The following is a 27507-nucleotide window of genomic DNA, read 5'->3' as shown; positions in this document are numbered from 1 at the left end:
TGCCTAACTTTTTACCTACTCTTTTCTCCCGCTTTTCCAGTTTTTCTTTCGCTCGCCGTTCGATCTCCTCTTTCAAAGTTATTAATCAATGATAGTGGCTTGGTTGCGTGCGCGCTTGGCACTAGTTACTCGTCTTCCATCTTTTGGCGTTTCGCCAACCTGGGCCAATTTAACCGTTGCCAGCTCCGCATAAAACGAAGAAAAAAACCAAGACCGGTAAAAAAGCTTTGAAAGTGTCGGTAATTAACACGACTTTTCCGCTAGTTCGTTATCTTTGAAGTTTATCTAACGGACTATTTCAGTTCTTCGATCGAATTCTTTTCTTTTTTTTTATTTTTCCATAACGAGAACCTATGCAAAAACTTCTTCTTCGAGCCTGATCGACCCGTTTCTCGCCTCGAGTCGATCGGTTTGCCTTTTTTTTTTCCTCTCATTAGCTCATTCGCGCGTACAAAGTACAAGAGCGTGCGTCGATAATTACTCAGTCGAAAGCAATTACACTTGATCGAACAACGGTTAATATCCGAGGAAGAATAATGCGATTAAAAAAGAAGGAAAGAAAAAGATTGGCCAGGTTAAACGATCGGTAGAGACGCGGAGAGCGTATTGTAGGCGGATATACGTTGTAACCTGCATCGTGTGGGACACCGCAGTGAGTCGAAGCTGTGCCTTTCGATCGTAATGAAAATTGATGGCCTGGCTAACCGCGTTTCACGACAGTTGCAGCTGCAGGCGTACCTTCTGGCAACTTCCTCGCTATATCCCATCGCCACCAGAGCAGTGGCGAGCAACTGGTTCGTGTACTTTCATGGCTGGTTGTTCGCGACACTCGTAATAATCGTTTGCCCTCTCCTTCGTATCTCTCGCTGTGTATCTTTTTTTTTTCTTCTTTTTTTTTCTCTCTCTCTCTCCCCTCTTCGCGTTTACGATTATCATCGTCGTTCGACGATCGCGATCGAACAGCCACGCATCTTACTCGCAAAGAGAAAACGTGTATATATACACGTCAAGTATCACATAGATAGCCAACCAACCGGTCCAAAATATCCTTGGTAAACCCCGATTATCCGGCAAATTCCGATCGATGTGCGAAACGATCGCGGACAAATTGTTGTGTCCACAAATTGTTGCACGCTACTATTTCAACGTCTTGTTTTTCTCCTTTTTCTCTTCACCCCCCCCCCCCCTCTCTCTTTTTTTTCTTTCGAGGATAAACGGAGGGGAATCGAGGCGAAAACAAGGAGCGTGTTGAACCGGTCCGTTCTTACTCCCCCCTTCCCCATTGTGACCTCCTTCATTTACGAGCAGTTTTCTTGCACTCGAGGCAGCGTCGTTGGCGTCGTTACGGTGTTCCAAACGACGTCGGCCCGCGAATAAAAATCGAGGTGTAACGAGGGACGTGGTGGAAACCGGTGGAATTTTTAACGGCTACGGAAGAAAAAGCGAAAGGTCACTCGAGGTATTAAGCCTCGACGAACTCGTTTTTCCTCCTTCGGCTGGGCTTGTTGGCTATCTTAATATCGAGCGTGCGTCGCGAGGGAATAAAGTGGATGATGAATCGACCCGATGGCCGGTTGCCAGCGGTTCTATCAACGTGACCCGAAAAATTCCAAAGCGGAACCGGGCAGAGAGACTAGTGGAATTGCTGCGACGCGTTGCTCGACTGGCATATCAAACGGCGTCGTTATCCGCATGCCCTTCGTCGTCGTCGAGGATACGGAATGCGTAAACCGCTCGTCCAATTCCGCGAGAATGCATTTTCCTGCCTATCAATTTTCCACGTGGAAATTATTTAATCGGTATTTGTATCGCGCGCCTTCGATATCGTTTACTTATTAATGGGTTGATCTGCCCGCAATACTTATTCCGTTACAATAACTGGATACGCCTCGTGACACGCGATATCGCATAGTTCCGTGCTCTACTAGCGGTCGCTGCGTTCGTTTGGGAACACGTCGCGTTTATCCGGCAAGAGATCAGCGAGTTGATTCGCGAATTATGCGCATGCGCCCTGAATTCAGAGTAGGATGTAGAAATTAAGGCCGATGGAATCGATTCGTTGCTGGTAAATCACTTCGAAAAACTTGGAGGCAAACGTTGAATCCCCGATATTTACTTTAAAGATATTAAACCGGTTTCTCTTTCCTTCTCTTATTTTCTCGCTGGGTATTCGCTCTTCCTGTTATCCCAATATATCGTTGCCACGTTGTACGGTAGACGAGAATTCCTATACGCCAAATATATCGCGACTACTGTTTTCATATAACGCGATTCCTCCGTACACGAAAATAGTGTTTTTCAATTATAAAATTTTCTAATAAATTTGGTAAATTATCTCTATTGTTTTTTTTCTTTTTTTTTTGAATTTACGTGGAAATAGAAGATATAACTTTTGTTCGTACGTATGTAATGATCGGTCGGTGGGCCTATTTCACGCGCATTTTTGCCTCTGGCACGCTATTTGTCAACATGGGCGCACGTATTAATTCGATTATGCGACAGAAAAGGGCAATAAGGTCTGTTGAAACAACGAGATGCAACCTCTCACTTGACTTCATGATTGAAAATAATTACGTTTTATTCGTACAATAGAATCCCCCCATTCACGATTTTGAACGTTCAAGGGAAATCTCCTTTAGTAGCCGTATGATGGTCAAGAGGCTAAACGCGTGGTCTCGAAGAGTGTCAAGGGTGGGGATAGGCGGTCCTAGCGAAGGAGACCCCTCTTGCCGCCCCGTGCCTCCGCGCCGCATGGAAACTTCTTTTCAACAGCGAACAGTACACGTTCCGCGATGCGACCACAAAGTGTTGCGCTCTTACGGTCGAGACTGTAAAAGAGAAAGCTAGAAAAATGTATAAACATTTATGCAAACCGAGTCTCGCAACCGGAAAACCTCATCTCGTTTCACGATAAAGTCGATTGCCATTTTTCATGGCTGTGTGTCGCACTGCAAGGTGTGGCGTCATGAAATGAAATTTTTGTCACGTTCACGAGGCGATCATGCGCGAGAGATGCGAGACAATCCGTATCCTCGAGGATTTTATACAGGAACCGATGTATTCGCCCGATTTTCGTGCCGTTTCCGATACACGTGCGGCTGAAACAACGTTAAACTTTACACGCTGCGATAAAGAACGGAAATTTTATTCGACGTCCAGCGTATAAATTCCGGTTAAAAAGGATCTCGACGTCGTCGGCAAAGTTAAACATTTTTTCACTGATGATCAGCGAGGAAATTATCGGAATAAGCGAGTAGAAGGAAAGTGGCTGAAGCGCAATTCCCTTGGCAATTTGCTTAAGCCGAGAGCGGATCGCCGCAACTTGAAGTGCAACGAGAATCGTTAAAATTTTCCCCTCACCCCCCTCCTCTGCCCTTTACCATCTCCTTGCTCTCCACTCTCCCCCCCCCCCCCCGAGGGGCATTTCACCTCGCCTCGATTCGAGATGAGAACACAAACGAGCGTAGCAAACGCGTAGTTACCATCGAATCGAGCGAAGCTTCGTTCAAGCGAAGAAACGATGGGAAGCGGGAAAAATATTCTTCTCGCTTCGCTTCTCTTTCCCAACGATTCAAAGCGATCGTTCCTCTTCCTTCCTTCCTTCCTTCCTTCCTTCCTTCCTTTCTTCTCGCTTGCTTGGTTTCACCGAGCCATCCAGTTTTCCACGACACTCGATTACACAATCTCACCAGTTCTCTCGACGCTCGTCTCGAGGCGTCCTTTAATTACAAACGATGTATATATACGTTCGTGTCTCGGGCTGGCTACGACAAAGCGTGTCGTAGAAGCAAGATTATTGAAGTAACAGTGAACAGTTCGCTTTGAATCCTCTCATGAAAGTTAGAACACGATGTTCGTTTCTTTCTACTCGTCCATTCTGTGTGCAAGAACAAATTCCACCCGAGAAACCTGTTTCCGGCTTCCCGACACGATTCCGCGTACAGATACTCGAATCCTCTCATTTAGCGGCTTCGATCCACTCTTACCGACAAACGTGATCTCTCGTCAAGGCGTGCCACTCTCCTTACCTTGAAACTTTTTTTTTTTTCTTTTTTTTCTTTTCGTATCTCGGATTAGTATTTCTACTATTCCGTTGCTTCGTCACCGTCGTTATTCGCCCGTTTGTGTGTGAACGCACACGATCACATTTATTCGTTTAACGAACATTTCCAGCGAAGCGTCGCGATCCGAGAAACGAGGTCGGTTAGGCGGCCAAGTCAATTCCGCGACCACGACACGCTCGACGGTGGTGGGTTGCGCGAGAATCGAGTTTGAACACGATCAATTTTCTCCGATTTGGCTTGGCGCGTGGCCGTACGTAGCTGTGTTCGAAAAGCTGTGTGCAGGACAGCGGTACCGATACGTCCTATAAATCCTAAACGGATTAATTAATAATAATGCACGGCCCCGTGCATGTTAAGCCTCCTCCTCCTCCTCCTCTCCCATGGTTCGGTTTCCAACAGCGCGCGTGCCCATGATTATTTTAATGTGCGGCCCACTATACCGGCATGGCGCCGATCGATTATCCACCTAGTCCACGAAATTAATAACCCTCTCCGCCTCTGTCCGCTTTGCTCGTGCACCTCGTTCTCGCTTCGACGTGCACAATGTGGAGGGGGAGAGGGAGGACGCCTCTTTCCCCAACCTGCCCCGCGGTATAAACGTTTCCACGGGAAACCCCTCCGCCGGTCGTTAACGAGAAAATGTTTTCGATCGATGTCGATCGCTCCGCGATAACGAGGTTCGCTCGTCGAACGCGTCACGCCGTTAAAATGTCGTCCCTGTGGACTCGTTGCCCGCGTTATCTCTGCCACTCGTGTCCTTCTCCAAATTTCATTTTCTTCTTTGCCAGAGATCCAATCGTTTTTCCCCTCGCATTCCCTTCTGCATTCCGACAACGTCGATCGAGGAATGATTCGAGCGCGGCTAACTTAAATCTCGAAGCGGTTGCCAGAATATCTAACGAAGGCCTCGCTCGAACCAGTGTGGTGTACGTTTTAACGTATTCTCGTCACGTGACTTCTTTCCGCCCAATGCGAAACTCTCGAAGAAAGAAAATACTTCCGACCGTTGTTCGTTTTCGATCGATGAAACGTCAAGGCGAGGGGAGGGGGGAAAAAAAGGGACTGATTTGGAGGGCGAAGTTAATCGAGGCGGAAATGACTAATCGTTCGTAAAGAGATTTCTTTTCTATTTTCAAGCACTGTTCGTCCACGAGATGATGATGGCAGGCGAAATGGCAAAGGGGAAACGGGAAATCTTTTGTTCCGTCTAAGCACATTACTAACACCAGCATATGTTGATATAGGATTCTTATAAACTTACGAAGAACATATTTTGTTTATAGTTAACAAACTTCGCTTATGGGATAAATTCTCGTCTACGCTTTATCGCTGTGCATCGTTCTGTCCCAGTCGTACTCGATATGTTTGTTTCTTTTCTTCGTCGGTCGATTCGATCGTAAAACGTGACCGTTTCGACCAATTGCGAAAATGCGCGAAGTGGGGATAAGTAGGTAGTGGGGGTAATAGTATCCATAGTTTTTTGCTTGCCCTCTTCTCTCGAGGATGGTATGTAACTGTAGGTATATTTCGCGGAAGAAATTGCGTTCACGGCCGTTCGTTCTTCGAGACGATGTTATTAAAGGTCGGGATCCACTGACAGCTGTGCGACATTATAATATTTACCGACCAACGAGCCAAGCTCCGTAGACGATTCCCACGTGATCTTCAGCGGACAGTTTGAGTTACTATTTTCGTATCGCGCGGTCTCGTGACAATTTCTTTCCTTCGACGCGACGAAAGTGAGCATGCGAGGAGTGGTAAGAGAGGGCAACGAGAAGAAGCGTTTACGTTTGTTTCCCAACAGCGTATTGGCGTCGTTTGACACTGTTGCCCTCAATTGGCACTCGTTAACCCCACTGTACGCGTTGTCATGACTCCGAGTCATCGGCTTACCAGCCCGTTAAACTTGCTCCCTGCCCTCATCGCCCTCTATAATCATCCGGCAGGCGTGCTCTCCCGTTCCCCTCCTATTCTTATCTCCCTCTTTCTCCTCTCTCTCTCTCTCTCTCTCTCTCTCTCTCTTTCTCTCTCTCTCTCTCTCTATCTATCTCGCTTTCGCTGCAATCAAGGGGGGAGAGAGAGGCACTTCTGTGGAAGCGCCGAGACTGTGGATCTCTCGCCACGTAGAAAGACGCATTAGTGTGTATTGCGAGCCGAGCTCCTCCTTGGCATGCGTGCGTCCAAGTTGCAGCTTGGATCCAGCTAAATTGATTCGAGCCATCACGCTTAAGCCGCGCTCGAGACTCCAGCTTTCTTTCCTCTCTTCTCGCGGTCTTATATTCGCTTCGTAACGCTTATCGATTCCGCGAGAAACGCCCAAGTGCACCGACCTCGCTTTAATTAACAACCTTTCCTTTACGTACGGCTCCAGTATTATATGTACTGGGAGGGAAGGGAAAATGGGATATTCATTTTATTTTTTAGTATAGTAGGTAGGGAACCTCAGAAAGCTTGAAGAATTTATATATGGAATATGCTGCGTGAAAATAAATAATGATAGATTTTTCTTTTATAAATAAAGTACATTGGATTAGTATATTATATAATTATTGTATCATCATTGTTTTGCATATATAAATTACGTTTTCTGGATTCGCGTGATTACTAAAAAATGTATCTCTATAATTTTTGGAAAATTTTAATTATATCATTATTAGTGAAGAGTATATCATATTTCTCTACCAACTTATCATTTCACTTTCTCTTATTGTATCATAATTAAAAATACGAATCTATTTCTTTAAAAAAAAAAATCACAAAATAAACTAAATTTCACTTTAATAAACACGCGTAGAAACTTTCTATTATGGTCGAAACATAAAATATCCATTAAAGAAAAATAACTATTAACAATTTCTATAAGAGAAACGTTTTAGTTGTCATAATATTTAAAATACAATCATTGTCACTAATTTATACCGTGTATAAAATCTTCATGTTTCATATTTCTTCATATATCCTGTCTTTTATTCGTATCCTTTTTCTCTATTTTATCCAATGATCGAAATTACTTATTTCTATCGATCGATGAATCTATCCATCCGTACGCTTTCGAAACATTTCGAACGTAGGCATAAAACCGAATCAATTTCGATGATCCTCTTATCCAACGCGTACAGCTGTTCTATGCCGTAAAACAAACATTCCCGCGCTTCTATTCGTAATTGATCGTAAACCTATGGAAAGCCTCGCGATTTTACGAACGATTCGATTTCCCGCCAACTCTCGTATTCCATCGTGTTTCTCGATACCACCACCTTCATCGCTTCCCATGTGTCCCCTTTCGACACATTCAGAACCGTTTTCAAAAGTTTTTTTTTTTTTTTTTTTTTAACGAAAAACATCAAAATAATTTCCCGTTCGATCTTCTTCCCCCGCTATTTATCTCTCCTTCACCAGAAATACAATTCACCGGTAAAATATTTTACAAAAGTGATCACAACCGGCGAAACGACATCGTGCCGCCATAGTTCCGTTCGATCCCTCGATCGAATCGAATCGAGTCGAGTCGAGTCGCGATGACGTTGTTCTGCGAACGTGAAGCGCGGTGACGTCTCCGATAAGAGGATCGAGCGTGTACGCAGACCATCCCCCTTTCATCGCGAACGTCGCTGTCGAAGCGGCGGACCGACATCAAAGGCAGAGCGTATAAATCAATTACCGACGACAAAGCGACGCCAGCGACCGTGCCGCTGTCCCCTGATACGGTGGCGTTCCGCGCAAACTCGATCATCGATACACCTCGAAGGTCGATGCCTCGGCGTCGTCGACTGCGAAAGGGGGGAGACGCAGAGTGATTGGATATACCAAGGCCGTTTCGAAGCGGGGAAAGCGGGAGAAAGCACGCAACAATAAGCGGGGCTAGTACGTATATTCGTTCGAATTGCTCTTCCTCGAGAAATTTCGATGACAAGAGTCGATGTATATTATTGTTCGTCTGACGAGAAAATGGCGAGCGTAAATGGAGGAATAGAAGAAAAAAATGGAGGATTTTTGTTTGTCGAGCACTGACTACAATTAATATTGCTCGCTTAAGTTATATTCCCAAGTCAATTTTTAGAAAATAGAACTTCGAGTGTGCCGAATGAAACTTGATATCAATCGTTAATTGTTTCAACACATATTAATCAGCATCGAGAATATCTTATTCGCACTTATCTCTTCTTCTTGTTTAGTTGAATTCCCAGAAGTCAACTTCCTCGTTTAAGCGTCCATATTCGGATCCAACTGCGCACGCTCAACTGTACAATACTAGCGTGTTGAGTAGTAGAATTCTTGTTAGCTATAAGGATATATTTTGACACAACTCTCTGGAATGAGTTTATGTCAATGCTCTAAAGTTATCGTAACATGCATCGTTCTGTCCCAATCATACTTGATATATTTTTTTCGTCGAGTTATTAGATTGAAAATACAACTGTTTCAACTAATTACGAAAATACATGTAAGTAGGTATATTGGATAAATAGTACACTTATATTTTTTTGTCTGTATTTTCTCATGACAGATATAAAAAAAAAGGATTCTAATCTTAACTTTATCTAATTCTCTTTTTAAAAAGTCTTATATATAAAACTGCGACGTAAATTAAATTTTTATACGTTTTCAGACTGCTAAAAATTTTTTTCTCAAAAAAATATATTACGTATTTTTTGTTAAATATGTTACTAATGAATTATATTACATAATACAGGTACTTTATTATGTCAATCGTCAGAATGATTTGAAATTATTGAATGCGTAGTGGAAAAGTTTATAGTAACTGTATAGCATTGGATAACCGAGGTTAGAAACACAAACGTTACACGAATAGTTTCACGAATGGAAGTTTATTCTTGACTAGACAATGTACGTATCGCAACTGTTCAGTAAAAAAATTCGAATGATTTCTCTACGTATTTTCGAATCCGTATATGCATATATTGGATAAAAAACTTTGTGATTCACATGGTAACACTTTTTGATTAATTCCAAAATGTCATGTTTTATTTCGTGAATCATGACAATTATGGCTAATCTCTCAACAATAGTTGACAAAATTCTCTCGTTCAGATCCTTATCTTAAGAATTCTATAACAATATTCTGAATCTACGTTTACGCCAATACCTTCGAATCATCGCCCTCTATCGTTTTATCCCGTTCTATTTCGATATTTCTTTTCGACGATTCTCGTCACACGACTCACTTCGTGATGGATTCAACCGATAATAGAAACACGTATGGCTCGAGGCAATGTAACTAATCTGATTCGTTGGCAACTTACTGTCTCCGTATTATAGGTTAGGTTAATCGATCCGCGACTGGAATACGATTAAGCGGACAAAGAGTCGCCATTTTTTTTTTCCACACTCGGGAACCATGAACTTGCTCGTTTCGCCTTTGATCACTCCTCTACTCAGAGAATTTTTCATTCGAGAATTCCGAGGTTTCATTGATCGCGGGTCAAGTGGCTCGGTGACGAGCCAGTTAACCCTGCGCGTTACGCGCGTACAATCCGCGTGATACGAATTACGTTCGTGCCTATTTACGTTCTCCCTCGATGAATACTGCGTGCCACTTTCAAACCTCGTTTTCGCATTTACCGCCTTTACGACAAGGGCAAAAGGAAAATTACAAACGGCGTGTATATATCCGCGCGATAGTTATATATATATATATATATATATATATGTATATATATATATTCCGAATAGTTCTGAGAACTGGTTATCGGGATCGTTGCTTCGTTCCCTCGACTCGTTTTTCGACTCGTTTCTCTTCGAATAAGAGATAATTTTTTTCAATGCCTTTTCTTTTCTCTTCTGTTTCAGGTAAGCATTAACGAGGGATGGCCGAGGTGCTGGGTAAAAAAAAAAGTACTGTTCATTGGTGGAAAGAAGTCGCGCGTCTGATTGGTCAGGGGAACGCCTATTTTCACACGCGTTTTTGTTCCTAGCTGTGTTGTTTGCCATTTGTGCAATACATACACAAGGCGCGCACACTCTCGCTTGACTTCGTAATTGAAAATAACTACGTCTTATTACCAATAGATTTCTTCACTATTCACGATTTTGAATATTCTCGAGAGAAATCTCCCGTGATATTAGTAGGCTGAACGCGTGGTCTCGAAAGAGTGGGGATAGGCGATCCTAGCGAAGTAGACGCGTCCCCTCTTTCCCCCGTGCCGTCCCGCGACACTTCTTTCACAGCAGTGAACAGCAGAGTTATAAGAATTTAACGGTCGTGGTTGTTTTTGTTTCGTGGCGCGATTCGAACAGCCATACCTTCTTTGTCCGCGCGTTGACCCGCATAAATTAACCGCGATGCGCGTCTCCATTGACCGCGCATATTTACCCGACGAAACTTTCTAAATTTCTTTCTTTATTCTTTCTTTATTCTTCGAGCATTCTATCCCAAAGGATACGAATTTCAACGATCTCGAACTGACCTCGTCGTCGTTGTACAAAATCCTATGTTACCGGTAAACGGTATCATATTTGGAGATCCTCTTTCCACGTCGAATCGATTCGGAACTAGGAGAAGTCGTGAAAAACGGTTGGGTAACGAAACAGCCGCGAACGTTCGGTTGAACGGGTGTAACGGTGAAAAACGTAGAAAGAGAGATTTAACGGCGCAGAGGAGAGGAGAGAAGGTAGTCGTAACGATTTCACGGACGGACGATTATTCGGTTGCAAGCTTCGTGATAGCGGCACTGGTGGTGGTAGTGGTATGCGCGCGAAGTGGCGAGTGTGTAACGAGAGAGGGGCGGCGGGTTGTGTGGCGGAGGAGCCGGGTGTTCTCTCGCATGCACCACCGCCCCCGTAATCGCGGTTAATTAACGAGCCGGCAGCTGGTAACGAGGCTACCGATTACTTGCCGCGCATCGGCCACGATTATTCCGGCTTCTCCTATTCCCTTCCGGTTCGCCGAATCCACCTCCGATTGTCATCCTTTCCGCCACCGGAATTTCTCCCTTCTCCTTTCATCCATCCTTTTCTCCGTTCATTCCAATTCCCTCGATTCGAACGAGCGGGAGGGGAGGAGGGTGCTCGAGTGAGTGGTTTGTCGTCGGTCGAGAAGACGAATTTCAAATGGAATTTTTACGATTTTCGACTGGATGCGCGAAAAATTATCTATCTAGGCGCGAGAGGAGTGAGGATATTCAAATTTCTCAACGGTGTGGAAAAGGACACGGCGTGTGGACGTTTCGAAAGAATTCGAACGATTCTCTCGTGGCAGGTTGAAACACGACGCGGGAATAAATGCCGGGGATTTCTTTTCGGTGCCAAGGATTTCCAGATAAATGTGTTTTCCGAGCGACGAGTGATTAAAGCGCTTCCCTCTTTCTTACACTCGTGCCCCCTCTCTTTCTCTCTCTCTCTCTCCCTCTGTCTGTCTGTCTTTCTCGTTCTCTTTTCTTCCCATCAGCGAACCAACCGAGCGTCTCTATCTTTGCGCTTGAAAAGGATCGCAAACGTCCTTTTCCTCGCTTTAGCCAGCCGAGGTTTTTTCTTTTTTTCTTCTTTTTTTTTTTTTTTTTAACGGAAAATGCAGCTTTTAAATCTCGATTCACGTCGTTCCCCAACGGTGGCGGAGCAACTGTGCCGCTTCTGCCGCTTCTACTACTCTTTTCCGTGAACGAGAAAGCCGCGGGAGGGGAAAGGAAGGAATATAACAGAGAGAAAGAGAGCGGTGAGACTTGGAAATGGTCGTAGTGGATACCCGCCTCGGTCGAGGCAACGGATGACTCGACTCGATCCTTTATTAAGAATAGCTCTTGAAAGTAGATGTTTCTCCGAGGAGAGCCGAGTCGAGTAGAAGTTAAAATTCTTTGCTACGTTTTATCGAATGGATTTTCTTTATTCCTTTTTCTAGAAGAAGAAAAAAAGTGTTGCGTGTAAATACGAAGATCGTAAGTTGAACCAGATTAATTACACCGCCTCGTCGAGTCTCATTTTTGACTGTATCCGTATCTCGTCTACAAATGAATCGCGTGACAAAAGTCGCGTGGGAAAGAAGCTTCGAAATAGAATGAGATAAAGCGATAAAGAGTGACGGATGCATTGGCGTAGGTAGGTAGAATACTTTAAACTAGAACTGTTCTTTCACATTATAGAACGAGTTTAAACTTTTATATATATATATATATATATATATATATATATTTTTTTTTTGCTACATATTTTAACAATTTCGAATCAATCCTGACAATTGACGTGACAAATAGTTTTGTTACATAACATAATTCGTACGAATAATGTTAGATATTTCAAGAAAAAGTAGGAATATAATTTTAAAAGGAATCTAAAAACTAAAAACGTCTATACAAAAATTTAATTTACATCGCGGTTTCACGTATTCCCCGCAGATATGAAAATTTTATGCAGATGAGTATAGAGGGGATTAGGTAGAGTTAGAAGCGTAAACGTTTTACTCCTGTGCCGTTTAATTTGAGTGAATGTTCGCCAACTTACGATCTCTGCACGTATTTTCCATCCCGATCTCTTCTCGTGAATCAAACGAATATGACAAAATGATCGCCAAAGATACAAGGAAGGATGTCTAATTGTGGAAGAAATTCGTTTGAAAGAAAGAGGTCAGTCGAAAGCGGAGGAACTTTACCACTTTTGCTGTGGCCGATCCTCGGTAATGTGTACACTCGGCGTGAAAAGTTCTCGTGCCCGTTAATCTTCGTCCTCTTCAAGTTTATCGCGCGTTACGTATACTTTCCGACCAAGTTTTCGCGGAGAAACAGCGGAAGACGGGGCGGGAGGGGGGGGGGAGACGGAGTTAAGATAGAGAAACGAGCTTTCTCCTCCTCCTCCTCTTCGCTGTTTACCTTTACCTTTACCGTCCAGAAGCCGTGCAAAACTTGGTCTGGGCTGCCGAATAAATAATAAGAGGATGGAAAAAGTTGATCGCGGTTACGGATCCAACTTGCAAAGTTCAGTCGACTTTCTCGAGAAATTTGTAAAATTGGAACCGTAAAAAAAGTATCTCGAGCTTTCATAATTAAGTTTCCTCCGTATGTCTTAACCGGCGATTTGTTTGTTGTCAAAAGTCGAGGTCACGTTCTTGTCTCGCAGAAAAAGAAATAAGGAGAAATAAAGGAGAGACAGAGAGAGAGAGAGAGAGAGAGAGAGAGAGAGAGAGAGAGGTCGAAATCGTCTATTTCGCTTGTCTCGAGTCGCTCTCGAACGATCCTTTATTTCGCGTTGACTTTGTTATCAGTCGGTCGGAGAAGAGCATCGACTGGTCTCGTATTTCTTTTTTACCGATCGAGAGAGCGTTCGTCCACTCGGCGATTCGATCGAGATAAACGGGCGCGAGTGCTGACACCACGTTGCTGGACTGGAACTTTTCCCTTCATGCGGTTACCACGTCGTCGTCTTTGTTGGCTGCTCTATTGATTTCAATTGAATCCTTTCCAAAGGAAAAAATCGATGGAAAAAAATGAGTTTGCAGAAATTGGCACCGTTGAAAGCATCGTAGCAGCGCATTGATATTATACAACGAAGCGCAACCGTTTTATAAATATACACGAGTATCTAGCGGAGATAGGTAAGAGGTTTCGATAGGATAATCTAGCTCATCTTCTATATCCTCCGGCCGTTATAACTCGAGGGAGTAGGTCGATTCATCCTTTCGACCTCGCTCTCTGCCTCGTTAATATTAATTAATGGTGGTGACATCACGGTTCTAAATATTTGATCACTTTGGATAATTGGAAGGAAACAACCACGATAAAACGCTCTTTAAATTTCTTCGATCTTGAAAATCGAATAATTTTGGGATTAACTTTACTTTTTTAGGCCGAAACACGAAGAATTTGTGGTGTTTCCTAAAATTAACTATTCTGAAAAAGGAATCGACATCTCAACTTTCTTCCTTTCTTTTTTCCTTCTTTTCTTCCTTCCTCTCCCTTTGCCAACTCGCAAGTTCTCGAAACGCATATATTCGAAATACGTTATCGAAAGAAAGGGGGATATACGCGAAACTTTTCGTTATATACGCGGAAGGAGAGTGGATCGTTGTGTAAGAACGTACCGTTTCCGTTCTCGTTCTCATTCCCCGTTTCTATTCCCGAAAAGGGGGTCGCTTGTACGAAGGAAATTGGGGGCTTCTCAGAAACATATTGCCCTCTCGATCCTCTCCAACTACCCTGCGCTGGCTGCTGCCACCAAGTCTCTCTCTCTCTCTCTCTCTCTCACTCACTCATTCAGGAGTTGGAGAGTGAAAGAGAGCACGAGCAGAGTTTAAAGCCGGGCAACTAGTTTCGCAACTGCTACCCCCGTTGGTGCAACCCTCTTTGCCGAATAAAGAGACGGCGGAGGGTGTGCCGGATGCTGCTAGTCGAGAGGGCGAAGGTGGCGGTAGGAGGAGGAGGAGGAGGTGAGGTAGGACGAGCCGATGAAAGAGCAGGAGGAGGAGGAGGAGGAAGGGAAGAAGAGGACGCTTAAAACTCGAAAGCTCCTCGCGATGGTGGTGGGAGGGGAGATAGGTATAAACGGTGGCACCACGACGATTCGTGATGGCCCTATCGGAAAAGAGAGACGAGACTCGATCCGGTTCCGACTCGCTCCCTCGTGCGGAAATGAAACACACCGACCCTTGTCACCGTTGTCGTCGCTCTTCGACCTCCGCGACCGACCGCCTCGGCCTCAACTTCTCTAATGAATACGACGCGCGAACTGTTTACCCGGTGCATTTGTCGGGGAGTGGAGTGACGTTCAAAGAGACCGGGTGGAGGAGCTGGTTCGAGGTTAAAAAAAGAACTTGGCTTGCAACTCGACGCCGAACAAGAGCCGTGCCGCGTTATTAACGGCAAAAGCGGAAGAATCCTCGTCGTTGAGTTTAACAAACGAGCACGGTTCACTCGCTAGTGAAATCTCGCGTCGTGCACGTATGCTCGAAACACGAACATTTTTTCCATTATTATTATTATTATTATTACTATTATCATTATCATTATCATTATTATTATTATTATTATTATTATTATTATTGTTATTGTTATTATTATTATTTTCGTCCATTCAATCGAAAATTCGTGACGATTGCATGGAAAATAGGAAGGCGGCCGACGACAACGGGGAATCGGGAATAATGAAACAAACGTTTTCTTTTCGGAATATATATCGGGAAGGATTAACCCGTAACGAGCGGGCAAACGAACAAAGTTATCGATTCTATCGGATTCGTGCCGGTTTCAAAGGTTTTGCGTGTATTTAGCCCCCTGTTTCCCGCTTTCTCCCTAGTCCCTGCCCCCTCCCTCCACCCACCCACAGCTTTCACGCGAATCAACCGCCCTATCCGTATTCGGTGAACCATCGTTAACGAGCATCGACTCGTTGGTTCGGTAACGTTACACACGATCACCGGCCACGCAAATCGCGTTCCATCGGACGAGGAGAATTCTATTAATACCGGCCCCATTCTCCCAACCATTGTGTTTATCGCGTTTAATATCCGGTCATTTCGAATTACAAACTACTCGTTGTTTTCACACGCGACACACGGATCGAATCCTTGGGTGCTCGGTTAAAATCCGATTTGTCCCCCCCCCCCTCCGTTCATCGGCGGAGATCGGCGTTGTTGCCGCGCGAGAGGATTTTTCCGAAGGAATCGAATTTCCAAAGGGCCGCGCTGTTTCCGCTTCGAGTCCCCGTTTATCGATTCGGGCGAAGCGTCGGCGGCTCTCTCCTCTCCTCTCCCTCCCTCCTTCCCTCCCTCCCGCTCCCTCCTACCGTGGGTGAGATCCGCGAGGACAGGAGCGCGCGTTTACAACGGATTGACCGGATATCGACGTGGCCCCAGGATTAAACGTGCCACTGCAAAACGATTCACCGATCAAACACGCGTAACAAATACCACGTGTATCTTTTCCACGCGTTCGACACGTATCATTAGCACGTGTCGTTCCGCTCTCGATCTGCCGATCTCTTCGCAGTTGTTGCTGCGCGTGCCGTGTGTTATGTACCTTGCTTTTTTTTTTTTTTTTTTTTTATTATTATTTTTAATTTTTATTATTATTATTAATTTGAATATTTTTGAGGATATTTCGAAACTCGGATTTTTCTTCTAGCCTTATCACGCGCGAATACCTTGGAATATTCGTATCGTTTCTCTTCGTCGAGGATATATTTTATATTTTATATCGTACGAGGAATTTTGATGAGTATTAAAATTGAGGTTTCTTAAGAGTTTCTCTTCGTCGAGCGTACACGTACAGGGTGTCCAAACTGCACCTACTCTATGTTCTTCTGAATAAAAATGGGGAAAGGATGTTATTATCACAATGCCCATCGAAAAGAAATTTATGTTTCGAAATACGAATGCAAGCTTGACACCCTAGGTGAAACTGAATTTTATCACTCTCCTCAATTTCATCTTTGCTTCGCTTTAATTCAATGAGTGCATTATTTGTTCTTGCCTAGTTTCATATATTTTTATCGCAATTCTTCTCCAATATTTCAACATGTCGGTGTGCAGTTTGATCGTTCGATCTGGGGACACCCTGTACACGTATCATTGTTTCCATTACCTCGGCACACGTATTTTGATAATCGAATATATTGGATAATTAAAATAGTTTCTCTTCGGCACAAGGGGGTGTCAATGGCGAGGATTTCTTCTTCTTCTTCTTCTTCTTCTTCTTCGTGGATCGCAATGAGAATGAAGCTGGGCAAAAGGTAGCGCGAAATGGAATGAAAATTCACGCGAAACCTGGCGAGCGAAAAATTAAACTCCCCCTTTTCCGCTTCCCTTTCATCCACACACTTCCTAGATTCTTCCCTCTCTCTAACTACGCTACGTCATTCGTCAACGAAGAAAATCAAAACTTTGGGGAGGAGGGAGGGGAGGGGGGAAGGAATCGTCCATCTTGGAACAGTTTCTCTCCTTTTAATCCTGCTCCTCGAAACGATACGAGAGAAGAAAAAAAGATGGCCTCCTCCATCCGAGCAACGTGGCCGAGAACCGATCGACCGTTTAATATCGCGGTGAAACTGGGTCGAAATTGATTTCCACTCGAATCACTCGGATTACATTTGACCAATGAACGAATCCGGAGGGAGAGGAGAACAAACGAAGGAAAATAAACGATTATTACGTCACCTTCGCGAACCAACTTGAGGAACGAATTTATCCCACGATTTTAATTAATTGGCAAGAATTGGAGGATCGATGATCTCCAACAGGTATCTATTTTCGTCCCTGAGACGAGGATATAACCGGCTTTACCGGATCTCCTCATCCTTCCTTCGATGATTTCGTGGCACACGAATATATACGCACGCACGACGAATTACTTAACCGAGTCACGAGAGTGGAAACGAACACTTGTGTTCGTTGGTTGAAGGGAGGGGGGAAGGTAACAGATGGGCCAAGGAAGGAAGGGAGGGAGAGGCGCAAGCAGAGTTGAAAAAGTAGCTTAAAGGTTAAAGATTTCGAATAAAGTTTACTTTTTTTTAAATTAATTACTTATTGACATTACTTTGCACTCGTATTTATATTTAACAAGGTCACCAATCAAGTAACAACAGTCCCTAAAATGTAATTATATATATATATATATATATATATATATATTAGTAAATATATGTATAATAATAAAATATAGAATTATAAAGCGACATGCGAGTGCAAAAGGTTAAAATGTTGTGAATATAATGTTTTGAATATAACCTCGGCCGTTATACACAACTATTCGTGATTATTATTACGTTTTGAACGATTATTAAATTATCGAAGTATACTTTATTCTTTAACTTCAACTATTAAATTTTCCCCGTCGCTGGACACAAGTAGTTGCTGGATATTCTCGAAGCATCGACGATTAACGCGACTCGGGAGTCGACCATACTACTGCCTCACGCTCGATCCCCCCTTCTTCCAAATTGGCAAAAACAGAGGGATTCCATTTCATCCTCTCAGATAAGACTTGTTGGTAAATATCTCGGACGACCTTAGACATCAGCGTCCGTGTCTCCGCCACGCGGCGAAAGTCGAAATCTTCGCAAACACGCGGGATCGCGCGCGATTGACGAAAGGGGCAGTGGCACGAGCTTAACACGGTATATACGTGCAAAAACAGACGGGGAATATTTTCCATGGCGTGCACATTCGTTATTCGACCGGTCGATGCCGGGTAATTGAATACGTGGCTTTTATACGTGGTCGAGGGTGGTGTATAGCACGGTTCTCCTCTCACCGTATTGCCAGTGGTGGCCGTGGAAAAAGGGAAGGAGGGTGCAGAGTGGAGAGAGGGACGCGGGGAGAAGAGAGAGAAAGAGAGAGAGAGAGAGATAGGATGAAAAGGGTTGGAGACTAGTCTACACTCGATGTGTTCCGCTGTTCCGGGGTTTTATAGCGGCGGTCGGAATTAATGAGGGGCTGTGTTTTCACGGCGGCCGAGTGCCGGTGCAGATTTCATTTTACTATTTACCTCGGGGAATTTATTCGACAACGAGCGACCGGCAGGGTGTGGTAGTGTCGTCGATGCTCGGTGGGCAACGAGAAAGAGGCAGGGAGGGAGGGAAGGGGGGAGGGTTGTCACTCGAGCGACGCTATGCGGGTCGGGGACAAACGTTTGACACCGTTCGAACGAACGAAAGAACGCGATCACTCGCGCTGCTACGTCTCGTTTTCATTTCACGACTCGATTCGAACGTTTTTCTCTGATCGAAGTCTGGTTAAATTTCAATTTCTTTCTTTTTTTTTCCTTTTTTCGATTAAGCGAATTTTTGAAGAGTTTGGAAGAGTAAATCGCAAATCAAAAATGATTATTGAATCAGAGATTCTCGTCACGTTTCACGGTCTAACGAATTAATATGAAAATTCGAAAGAACACCTTACGAAAAAAGGAACGAATTGCGACGACGCGAAATCTCAGAGGTTCCCTTGGGACTACCGCGCTCTCACCATCATCGAGGGTGAACAGATCGCATCGCATTGGCGCCGCTTCTATTTTTTTTTTTTTTTTCTTATGTTTCCAATCTTGTATAGAATCTTGATTTTTCCAGCATCGAGTCAACGTTTCCGATTTATCGAAAAACGTTCGTTCGGGATAAAAATTAAGAGAAAATTATGCAAGCAACGTTGAGTCATTCCAGAGTGTAAAGAAAAAAAATTACATTTTCTTTCTTCCATTTCTCTCTCTCCTTTTTTTTTTCTTTCAACGTTTTTCATTCGTTTACACAGCGTACCTTAAATTATACGAGTCGTAATAATTCTCGTTCGACGAATCCGACAGGTCTTTGTCTTTGACGAGGTGCGTGGAAAATAGAGAGAATGGAAGTTCGACGCCCATGATCATGGGTTAGAGTGGTACGGTACGACCGTACTAAAATGAAACGTATATTTGAGGTTAGGGCGGATCAGGGGTGGTTGAGCTCGCGAGCCCCCGAGTCGTTTATATGGTGATTCAATGGGGGTGCTTGGCAAAATGTCAAGGGACTCGTAAGGGTGGGCCGAATTTCCAGCTCGTTCGGTTATTCGAACGAAAATTTTACCAACTCTTTTTTTTTTCCCTTCTTCGAAATATATTGGAAATGGCTGATTGTTCTCGCGTGAAAACGCAGCGGAAACCAATACGCGCCGATTTTACACCGATATCATTCCACGAAACTGAAATGCGAACGATCGAATGCTTTAATCGAAACAGAGTGCAGAGGTAAAATGGTTAACGTTTATTCGATACATTTTTGTCAACGTTATCGTGACGGTGAAAATACGATAGAGTCGAAATGAATGTACGATCGATGAATCAATTGTGCAACTTCCAAAAAAAAGGATTTGACCGGGTGGATAAAAAGGCGCGTATTATTTCCGAGAGTCGGTAACAAACCGATCGGTAACACAGGTAGTTTGATGACGCTGCGTCCCTCCGACCTCGATTTCACGCGAGTGGGGAATCGATGCCCATTCGTACCGGTCATGCGACAGATGTTGATCTAACTGCGTGTGGCAACCCTTTGTAAAAGCTGCAATTTACACGCGCCTCACAGCAACACAAAAATACAGGAGGGGTGGTGGATCAGCGGTTTCTGTTCAAGAGAAATGGAGTGGTGGGAGATGAATGAACGACTACCTTCGTTGTCGATTGTTCGCAACCGCACAAAGCACCGTTCACGAACAAAAGGGAACGGTGCTTTCTAACTCGAGCAAAGCAATAGTTAAAACCTACTGCTGTTCACCGCTGGAAAAAAGTCCTGCGTAAGGAATGTTGATTCAAAATGGTCAAAGCAAAACGCTTATTTTCGCATATTTTGCTTCTAGCGTGTGCTATTTGTCAACATAGACGCTAATCCGATTGTAATGTAAAAAAAGTCGATAAGATCTATTCAAACGATGAGATGCTATCTCTCATTTCGTAATTGAAAATAATTATATCTTCATCAATTCACGATTATGAATATTCAAGGAAAATCTCCTATAGTAATGTAATGTGAAGAGCCAAGAACGCGTAGTGTCCAAAAGTATTAAGAGTGGGGATAGATCATAGCGAAAGATATCTCTTGCTTCTGTGCCGTCGCTCAGTGTATGCGCAACGTTTTTTTCCTTCAACGATACTTGATCCATCAAAAACTGAACTATTCCAACCGTGTTTCTTCTTTTTCTTCTCCTTTTAACCTCGTTCACATTTAGCTTCGTACATTTTCTCGACGACCCATGGTTTCGGTTGTTCGCTACACAGACAGGTCGTTTCCCTTCTCCATAATTTGTCGCGACGACGGTCCTTCCGCCATTGATTTTTCACGCGGAACTTGGCTTCCCGCGACCGAACCAGAAGGGAAACGAGGAGTCAGGAGCGGGAAAAGGTCAACCACGATCTGACACGAAGCCTGCCGGTGGTTGCCTGCCCCTCTCTTCCCCTTCCTTCCCCTTCCCCTTCCTTCTCCTTTTTTTTTCCCCTTTCTACCCTCGTTGCCTTTTGGCCCCAAGGAAGCAACGAAAGTGTTTCCACGCGGCGAAGAAAATTTCGAGAAAACGAACACGGGGAAAGCGAAATTTATCCCTTAGGTAAGATGACAGATCGTGGTTTTTTTCTTTCCAGCGTTTTAATATCGAGCGGTTTGCTCGGTTACCGTGCTCCCTCTCTTCCGATGCGTTCTCTTTTTCCGTTCCACCTCCATTTCCCGGTATCCCCTTATACATATGCGCGTATCCGTCGTGTGCATCGACGTCGGTGTAATGCGTGCGTATTGCTCGGAATTTACGACGCCAAAGATATTCGAATGGAACGTAAAGTCGTACGAACGTGTGTACGCGTATATGCCTCGTTCGAATTTTAATTTCGAACTCCTCGGAAATTTCGCCCACTCATTTCTTTATTCCCTTCTTCTTTCCATCGATGTTCCACGTTCGATTTGTTGATAAAAACGTAATGATCGGTTCACTCGTCGCGGAATTTTGGAATTGTTTTTGGATTCGGTGAAAACGGACGAACATAAACCGGTCGAAAGTTTGTCGATTGAAAAAGAGAAAAGGAGAGAAAACACTCAATTGATTTTTATTATAAGATATTTTCTCAAACAGACGAAGATTCGAAAGCCACACGTTCTCCTTATTTAATTAAAATTAATGTTATATCTAATGTTTTTTTTGCAACGTGTATACTTGAAGTTTCTTTTCTTCGAAGACATTAAGTTGAGAAGAAAGAAACGTTGAGAGAAATTAACGAGTCTCCTCGTAGCTCCACGCTCTGCTTGTCACGGTTTGTTTATCGCGAGCTGAAAACCGATGGATATCGCGAGAGAAAGAGGATTTCTGTGCGTCTGAATTTTGTTCTACGCGTTTATAAAACAAATATTTCCTCCGTTACTTCATACGCCCCACGATTTTCACGGTGTGATAAAACGACAATGTTCCCACCTGTTGTTTATCGTCTTTCGACCGAGAGAAAAAAAAAAGGTATTTCGTATTCCCCCTCGTCTACTATCAGAGAAAAATGATCCAAAAATTGCATATCATTTTTATCCTTTTCCATTTTTTTCTTCTTGAAAATAAATTAATTACTTGGATATTTACGTGATTCGAATTTTAAAATGTTTCCAATGTGAACAAACAAGTGTAATACAAAGAGTCTGATTTACCGACGCGAATTTTTGATTCAAATTTGTGATTTTCGATTTCGTCGAAAATCATCAATTATTTTTCACAGAACGATTTTTGAAATAAAGCATAAAAAACAGGGCTGTAGCGTTATATCGATTCTCCGCGAGAACATATAACGATCGATCCTTTATAAATTTAGTCCGGATAATTTATTAATTTTCCATATTTATAAATTTGTACATTGCCTCAAGTTGATCGTTATTTTATTTTTTTAAATTGCTGTCGTGAATTTACATAGTATAGTATTCGAGGCCATTGTATTATTTCCAAAAATGATTTGAATTTAAAAAATTCTCGAAATAACAAATTTCAAAAATTTTGCTTCAGCGATATATAATGCTTAATACTTTATGTATTACAAGAAATCTCGTGTTATACGAGAAAAATTCTCGTATAACACGAATAAAATAACATATTTGGAATGGAAAAAAAAATATTTGAAATTTCTACTTTTATTTTCCACGTTCTATCAAATTGAAAAAAAAAAATAGTTTAACAAAATTTTTACTTTTAAATTATAATCAAAACTCGAAAAATTTCCTAGCCTTTTCATACAGAATTACACGCAAGTCTATTGTATATCCGAAATTTAACGCATTATTTGAAACTCGAAAACATACTCGATAATATTCTAGACTTTTATTTTTGTCTAGGATCGTGTCCAATCAAACGACTAACCAAATTAAACGTTTAACTGCCGTTTAAGCGACGATTAAAAAAAAGAAGGCAAAGCCTTAAGAGAAGAGAGATTGACGAATCGAGATCAATTTCGATGGACAAGCTCGTGGAGATTGGTGAAAACACTTTGGAAACATGAAGGAACAGAGTTAGTGGCGTAATCCGTGGCCGTTGGTATCGTGCCCTGCACGTCGTTTTCTCCCTCGTTCCTCCGCAGGATGCACGATGAGTGGATATAGAATGTAGAAGGAGGAGAAGAGTCACAGTGGGACTGTAGCGGGTTGAATTCAGCCTCTTCCTGTCTTAGTGGTGTGGCGTTACCATGGTAACAGACTGTAAGCCGCTTAACACCACCCCCTACACCCTTTCCACTCGCTGGAATCCTTGTGCTTCCGACGTCGAGTCAACCCACCCTTGCGAATGTCGTTTTCCCTTCACTCCCTTCGATCCCCTCTCGCGCCTCCATCGAGCTTACGGGGGAGAACCATCCACGCACGTTTCTCTCTCTCTCTCCTTTTCCTTCCTACTCGATCCAATCCCTCCTTCTGCTTTCCATGGAGAAAAAAAATCTTTCTGCACCTGTGTTTAGGAAATTTTTAGAGGCTCGTTTCGATCGAACGAAAAAGAATCTAGTAACATAATCTAGTTCTAAAATCTAGTTCCTCCATCGATCGTCTCTTCATTATTCATCGAATTGGCGAATTAATTGAAAATCGTGTTATTAAATTTTTTGGAAAGAAAAATTGGGCATGGAGAAAAAGAAATCTTGTTTGTACTGATCTTCGACGAAATTTTGCTCCTTTAAGTTTAAACAATTTTAGAAACTCGTTTCGATCGAACGAAAAAAAATCTAGTAACATAATCTAGTTCTAAAATCTAGTTCCTCCACCGATCGTCTCTTCATTGTCCATCGAATTAATTGGAAAAACGGATTAATTGAAAATCGTGTTATTAAATTTTTTCGAAGGAAAAATTAGGCATGGAGAAAACAAAATCTTGTTTCGATCGAAGGTAAAACGTAGTAAAAGAATCTAGTAACGTTTAATCTTTCGAATAGCGAATTGAAAATCGAATTGAAGGAAGGATTTGAAAAAAAAGGAAAAAAAAAAAGTTTCAGTTGTTTCAAAAATTTTGCCTCTCCTATTTATTGATAAAATTTTTAAAGATTCGTTTCTCGATCGAACGGAAAATCTAATAACGCGATTTGCCTTCCGCTATCGTCTTTATTCTCCTTAAGAATGGTGAATTGAAAAGCGACGCAAGGAAGGGGATAGCACGGTTGAAGGGGAGGAAGAGAGGTTATTAAGTCGGCAAGGGTGGGGATATGCGATCCGTGGTAAAAGAATGGAAAAGAAATCGCGTCCCGAAGCCGACTCTGTTTGAAACACAGTAGGGGAAAAGGAAAAGGGAGGGGAGAGAGAGAGAGAGAGAGAGAGAGAGAGAGAAGAGTCGCGTGTCCGTCGAGAGGAAGCGAAGATGTGTGCGCTCTGGTGACGAGGAATTGAATGGAGGGTGGAAACCATCCTTGGAATCACCGCGTCAGAGAGCCATCGGGTATTCTCTCGTTCTGTTATTTTCTCGTTTTAATCTGGTGAAGAGGGGAAAGAGGGGGGAGGAGGGAGAAAGAGAGTGGGGAGGCTTTTTCGCGCGCAGCCGCGCACGAGCGCGCCACTCGCAACCGCCGTTCTGGACAAAGGATCACCAGCCGGGTGCCAACGGGTGTCCTGGCTCATCCTTGATTTATAAAAAGACAAAAAAGGAAAGAAAAAAGAAAGAGAGAAAATGAAGAGGCAAAAAAAAAAAAAAAAAAAAAGGAAGAAGAAAAGGCGGAAGAATGAGTTGGCGCTTTGGCGTCTTTTCGATGAAGATCGATCTGGTTTGAAAGCTCTTCCGAGCCGCTTACTCTTTTCAACGGGTTCTCCGTGGAATTTCAGATTCGTATCGCGCGCAAACAGCTTCAAAGATCGAAGAACCCCGCTCTCCCTTCCTTCCGCCGGATGAAAAGCGGGAGGGGGGAGGGCGATATCGTTGCGTGTTGAGCGATCGAAAAGGATGGAGTATGTAACTATATACCGCGCGACGAAAATGGTAGAATTAATCGTTCGAATTGCTGAGGTATCGTCGATTGTCTGCTGTTCAATTATAACGGATAAAAGCTGCAATTAATGTTCCTTGCGTAGTCATAGAAAATAATTAATTTCTAAGCAAGTTCGAATGATACTTTATTATCGTTTGTTTGAAACTTGTCTTTTTATAATTATCGTCTTCTTCGAATTAAAAAAAAAAAAAAAAAAAAGGGAAAAAAAAGGAAAAAGAGTTAAAATTAAAATGAACAAGGTCGTTTGTAAATTAAATAGGAAAATTTCTTGTTTTATTGAAGTATAGAGAAAAAAATTCAAATCGATTGACGATTTGAATAACGTTGTAATAAAAAGAGTTGATTTGTTTATCATATCGCCATTTTTATCTCTATCGTATACTTTATTTTAATTACATTCATACGTCTGAGAACTTTGACTCTTTTGAATGATCAGTTTTATTAAAATTACTAAAACGTGAGAAATTAATATCATTAATGACATTATCACATATTGATTTCATTTATTTTTAAACAATCTCGATTCTTTCTTTTCATTTTTCTATATTTCGTCATTCGCGTTTAATTAATAATTTTCGCGTAACATTAAACACAAACAATACTTTATAAAAGATATTATGAATATATAGAAATGCATATGCGAAATAGCTTCTGATCGAATTCTTTCTCGATTTGTTTCAGGTCTTCAGCCTGCCAGCACCAAAGCGCAACCTACCACGATCAGCAAATCTCATAGACCCAGTTCTGGCGTGTTACCTCAGGGTCATACCCCTGGTCCTGGTCCAGGTGGCCAACAAAATAGCAGAAGTTTTGCCGCCGCTCTGAGAAACCTGGCTAAACAGGCAGGGCCGGCACCTCAGGAAGAAGAACCTCGCGCGAGTCCCAAAAATCGAGCCCCACCTCCTCTGGTTAGAGGTCCTTCCCCTGCCAAGGTGAGTAATCGCCATTACCGACCGATCCTCTTCCATCTTTTTCTTTTTCTTCTTGCTTTCACCTTTATTTTTCCTTCTTCCTTTTCCTGCCTTTCTCTTTAAATTCATCGAACCTGTTTCGATCAATAAAAACATAGCGGTAGTCTCCTTCCCTTTTTTCGTTTCTCACTCAAAATGTCAGCCGATAACATTATCGACGGCCGATAAAAAAGGAACTATTATAGAACAAGGAAACGTGAATTTTTTTTAGGAACGATCCACACACGAGAGAAGACCAGAAGAAATTCCCTCGTTGTACACGACTGCGAGGCCCGCGGATACCAGCAAACATAGCGTAACCGCTGCTGCTTCCGAATTGCTGGCCCGATCCGGTTTTCAACCGTACCGGCCTGAGCATCATCCGGCCCATGCTCCACCGGCTTTCGCCCTCGATCCCGCGGCCTACAATCCTTATCATCACGGTCTCTATCCACCGCCACACCTTCAACACGCTTATAGGTAACGTATCACGTAATCATTCATTCTCGCGAATGCTCTTCTTTCACCGAATAATAAACGTCTCGTTCTCGATCACCAGATTAGAGGAACAGTTGTATTTGGAACGGTGTGGAATGCTGAGACCGCCATTATTTCCTGGGTTACCTTCGTATCCTCTGTACGGACTAAGATATAGTCCGGACATGTTACCGCCCGCGTCCCTCGGACTCATGTCTCCCGTGATGCACGAGAGGTAAGAGAAACTCTTGATGCTTGACTCGATAAATATTGTCGATATCACCGTATCTCGAAAATCTTTGATCAAGAGACTTTTTTCTCTTTCTCCCTCCCTCCCTCTCTCTCTCTCTCTCTCTCTCTCTCTCTCTCTCTCTCTTTCTCTCATTCCTTTTATTAATCGTGCCACAATTCTCGTTTCAGACTGAAACTGGAGGAGGAGCATCGGCTGAGGCAAGCACGGGAACAAGCCGCGCTGCGCGAGGAGGAGGAGAGGAGAAGAGCGGCACGAAATTCCGCTCCTGCCGCCCCGGTACCCGCGCCTGCACCTGCATCCGCCGATACTGCAGGTGAGCGAGTCGCTCCACCCCCCACTGCCTTTCATTAAAAAGAAATCATCGATTACGAGCGATTACGAGACTTCTTCTGTCCCGTCGCTTCTCTTACGCGCGGAAATAACCTTATTTCTCTTTTTTCTTTTTTTTTCTTTCTTTTTTTTTTTTTTTTTTTTTCTTTTTACTTTTTAATACGATTGTGGTATATATCGTACATTCTATTCTACACTACTTCGACTTTTATCTTTTTCTCTCGCTGTTCGACGATTTCCAACAATCGTCATTTTCGATTACCTCTCTCGTTCTCCATTTTTTTTTTCTTTCTCTCGTGTTTATCTTCCCCTTTTGAAATTTTCTGGTTACCAATTACGTCGAAATAAATTACGCCGCGACGAAAGAACCACCGTACGTCCTGAAATTCTTTTCTAGGAAAATATTCTACGATAAACGATCTCCCGTCTTTGTTCTCAACTTTAGTTTGAATATCGGTGCCAAGCGATCAAACCATCAACGAAGTATCGTTCGTTGGTCGAATGCTCTGTAACATTTGACATAGATCTGTACTGTGCGACCGACGGTTCATCATGAAGCG

The 27507-nt window shown here is 43.0% G+C and overlaps 1 protein-coding gene across 2 annotated transcripts in view; it reads left to right on the top strand.

The window, feature by feature from the left end:
- Positions 1–27507, top strand: part of px (MAP7 domain-containing protein plexus) — a 52901-nt gene that overhangs the window by 17375 nt on the left and 8019 nt on the right. For both annotated transcript variants that reach the window (XM_086903774.1, XM_086903773.1), the window contains exons 8-11: positions 25619–25869; positions 26120–26367; positions 26447–26599; positions 26785–26930. In XM_086903774.1, coding sequence (XP_086759900.1) covers positions 25619–25869; positions 26120–26367; positions 26447–26599; positions 26785–26930 — 798 coding nt within the window. The remainder of the gene's footprint in view (positions 1–25618; positions 25870–26119; positions 26368–26446; positions 26600–26784; positions 26931–27507) is intronic.

Source organism: Apis florea, unplaced genomic scaffold, assembly GCF_048593485.1.
Source record: "Apis florea isolate Af1SG1 unplaced genomic scaffold, ASM4859348v1 contig_2293_pilon, whole genome shotgun sequence".
In the NCBI taxonomy this organism is placed as follows: Eukaryota; Metazoa; Arthropoda; class Insecta; order Hymenoptera; family Apidae; genus Apis; species Apis florea.
Note: the sequence above shows the minus strand (reverse complement) of the source record. Positions and strands in the feature narration are given on the sequence as shown.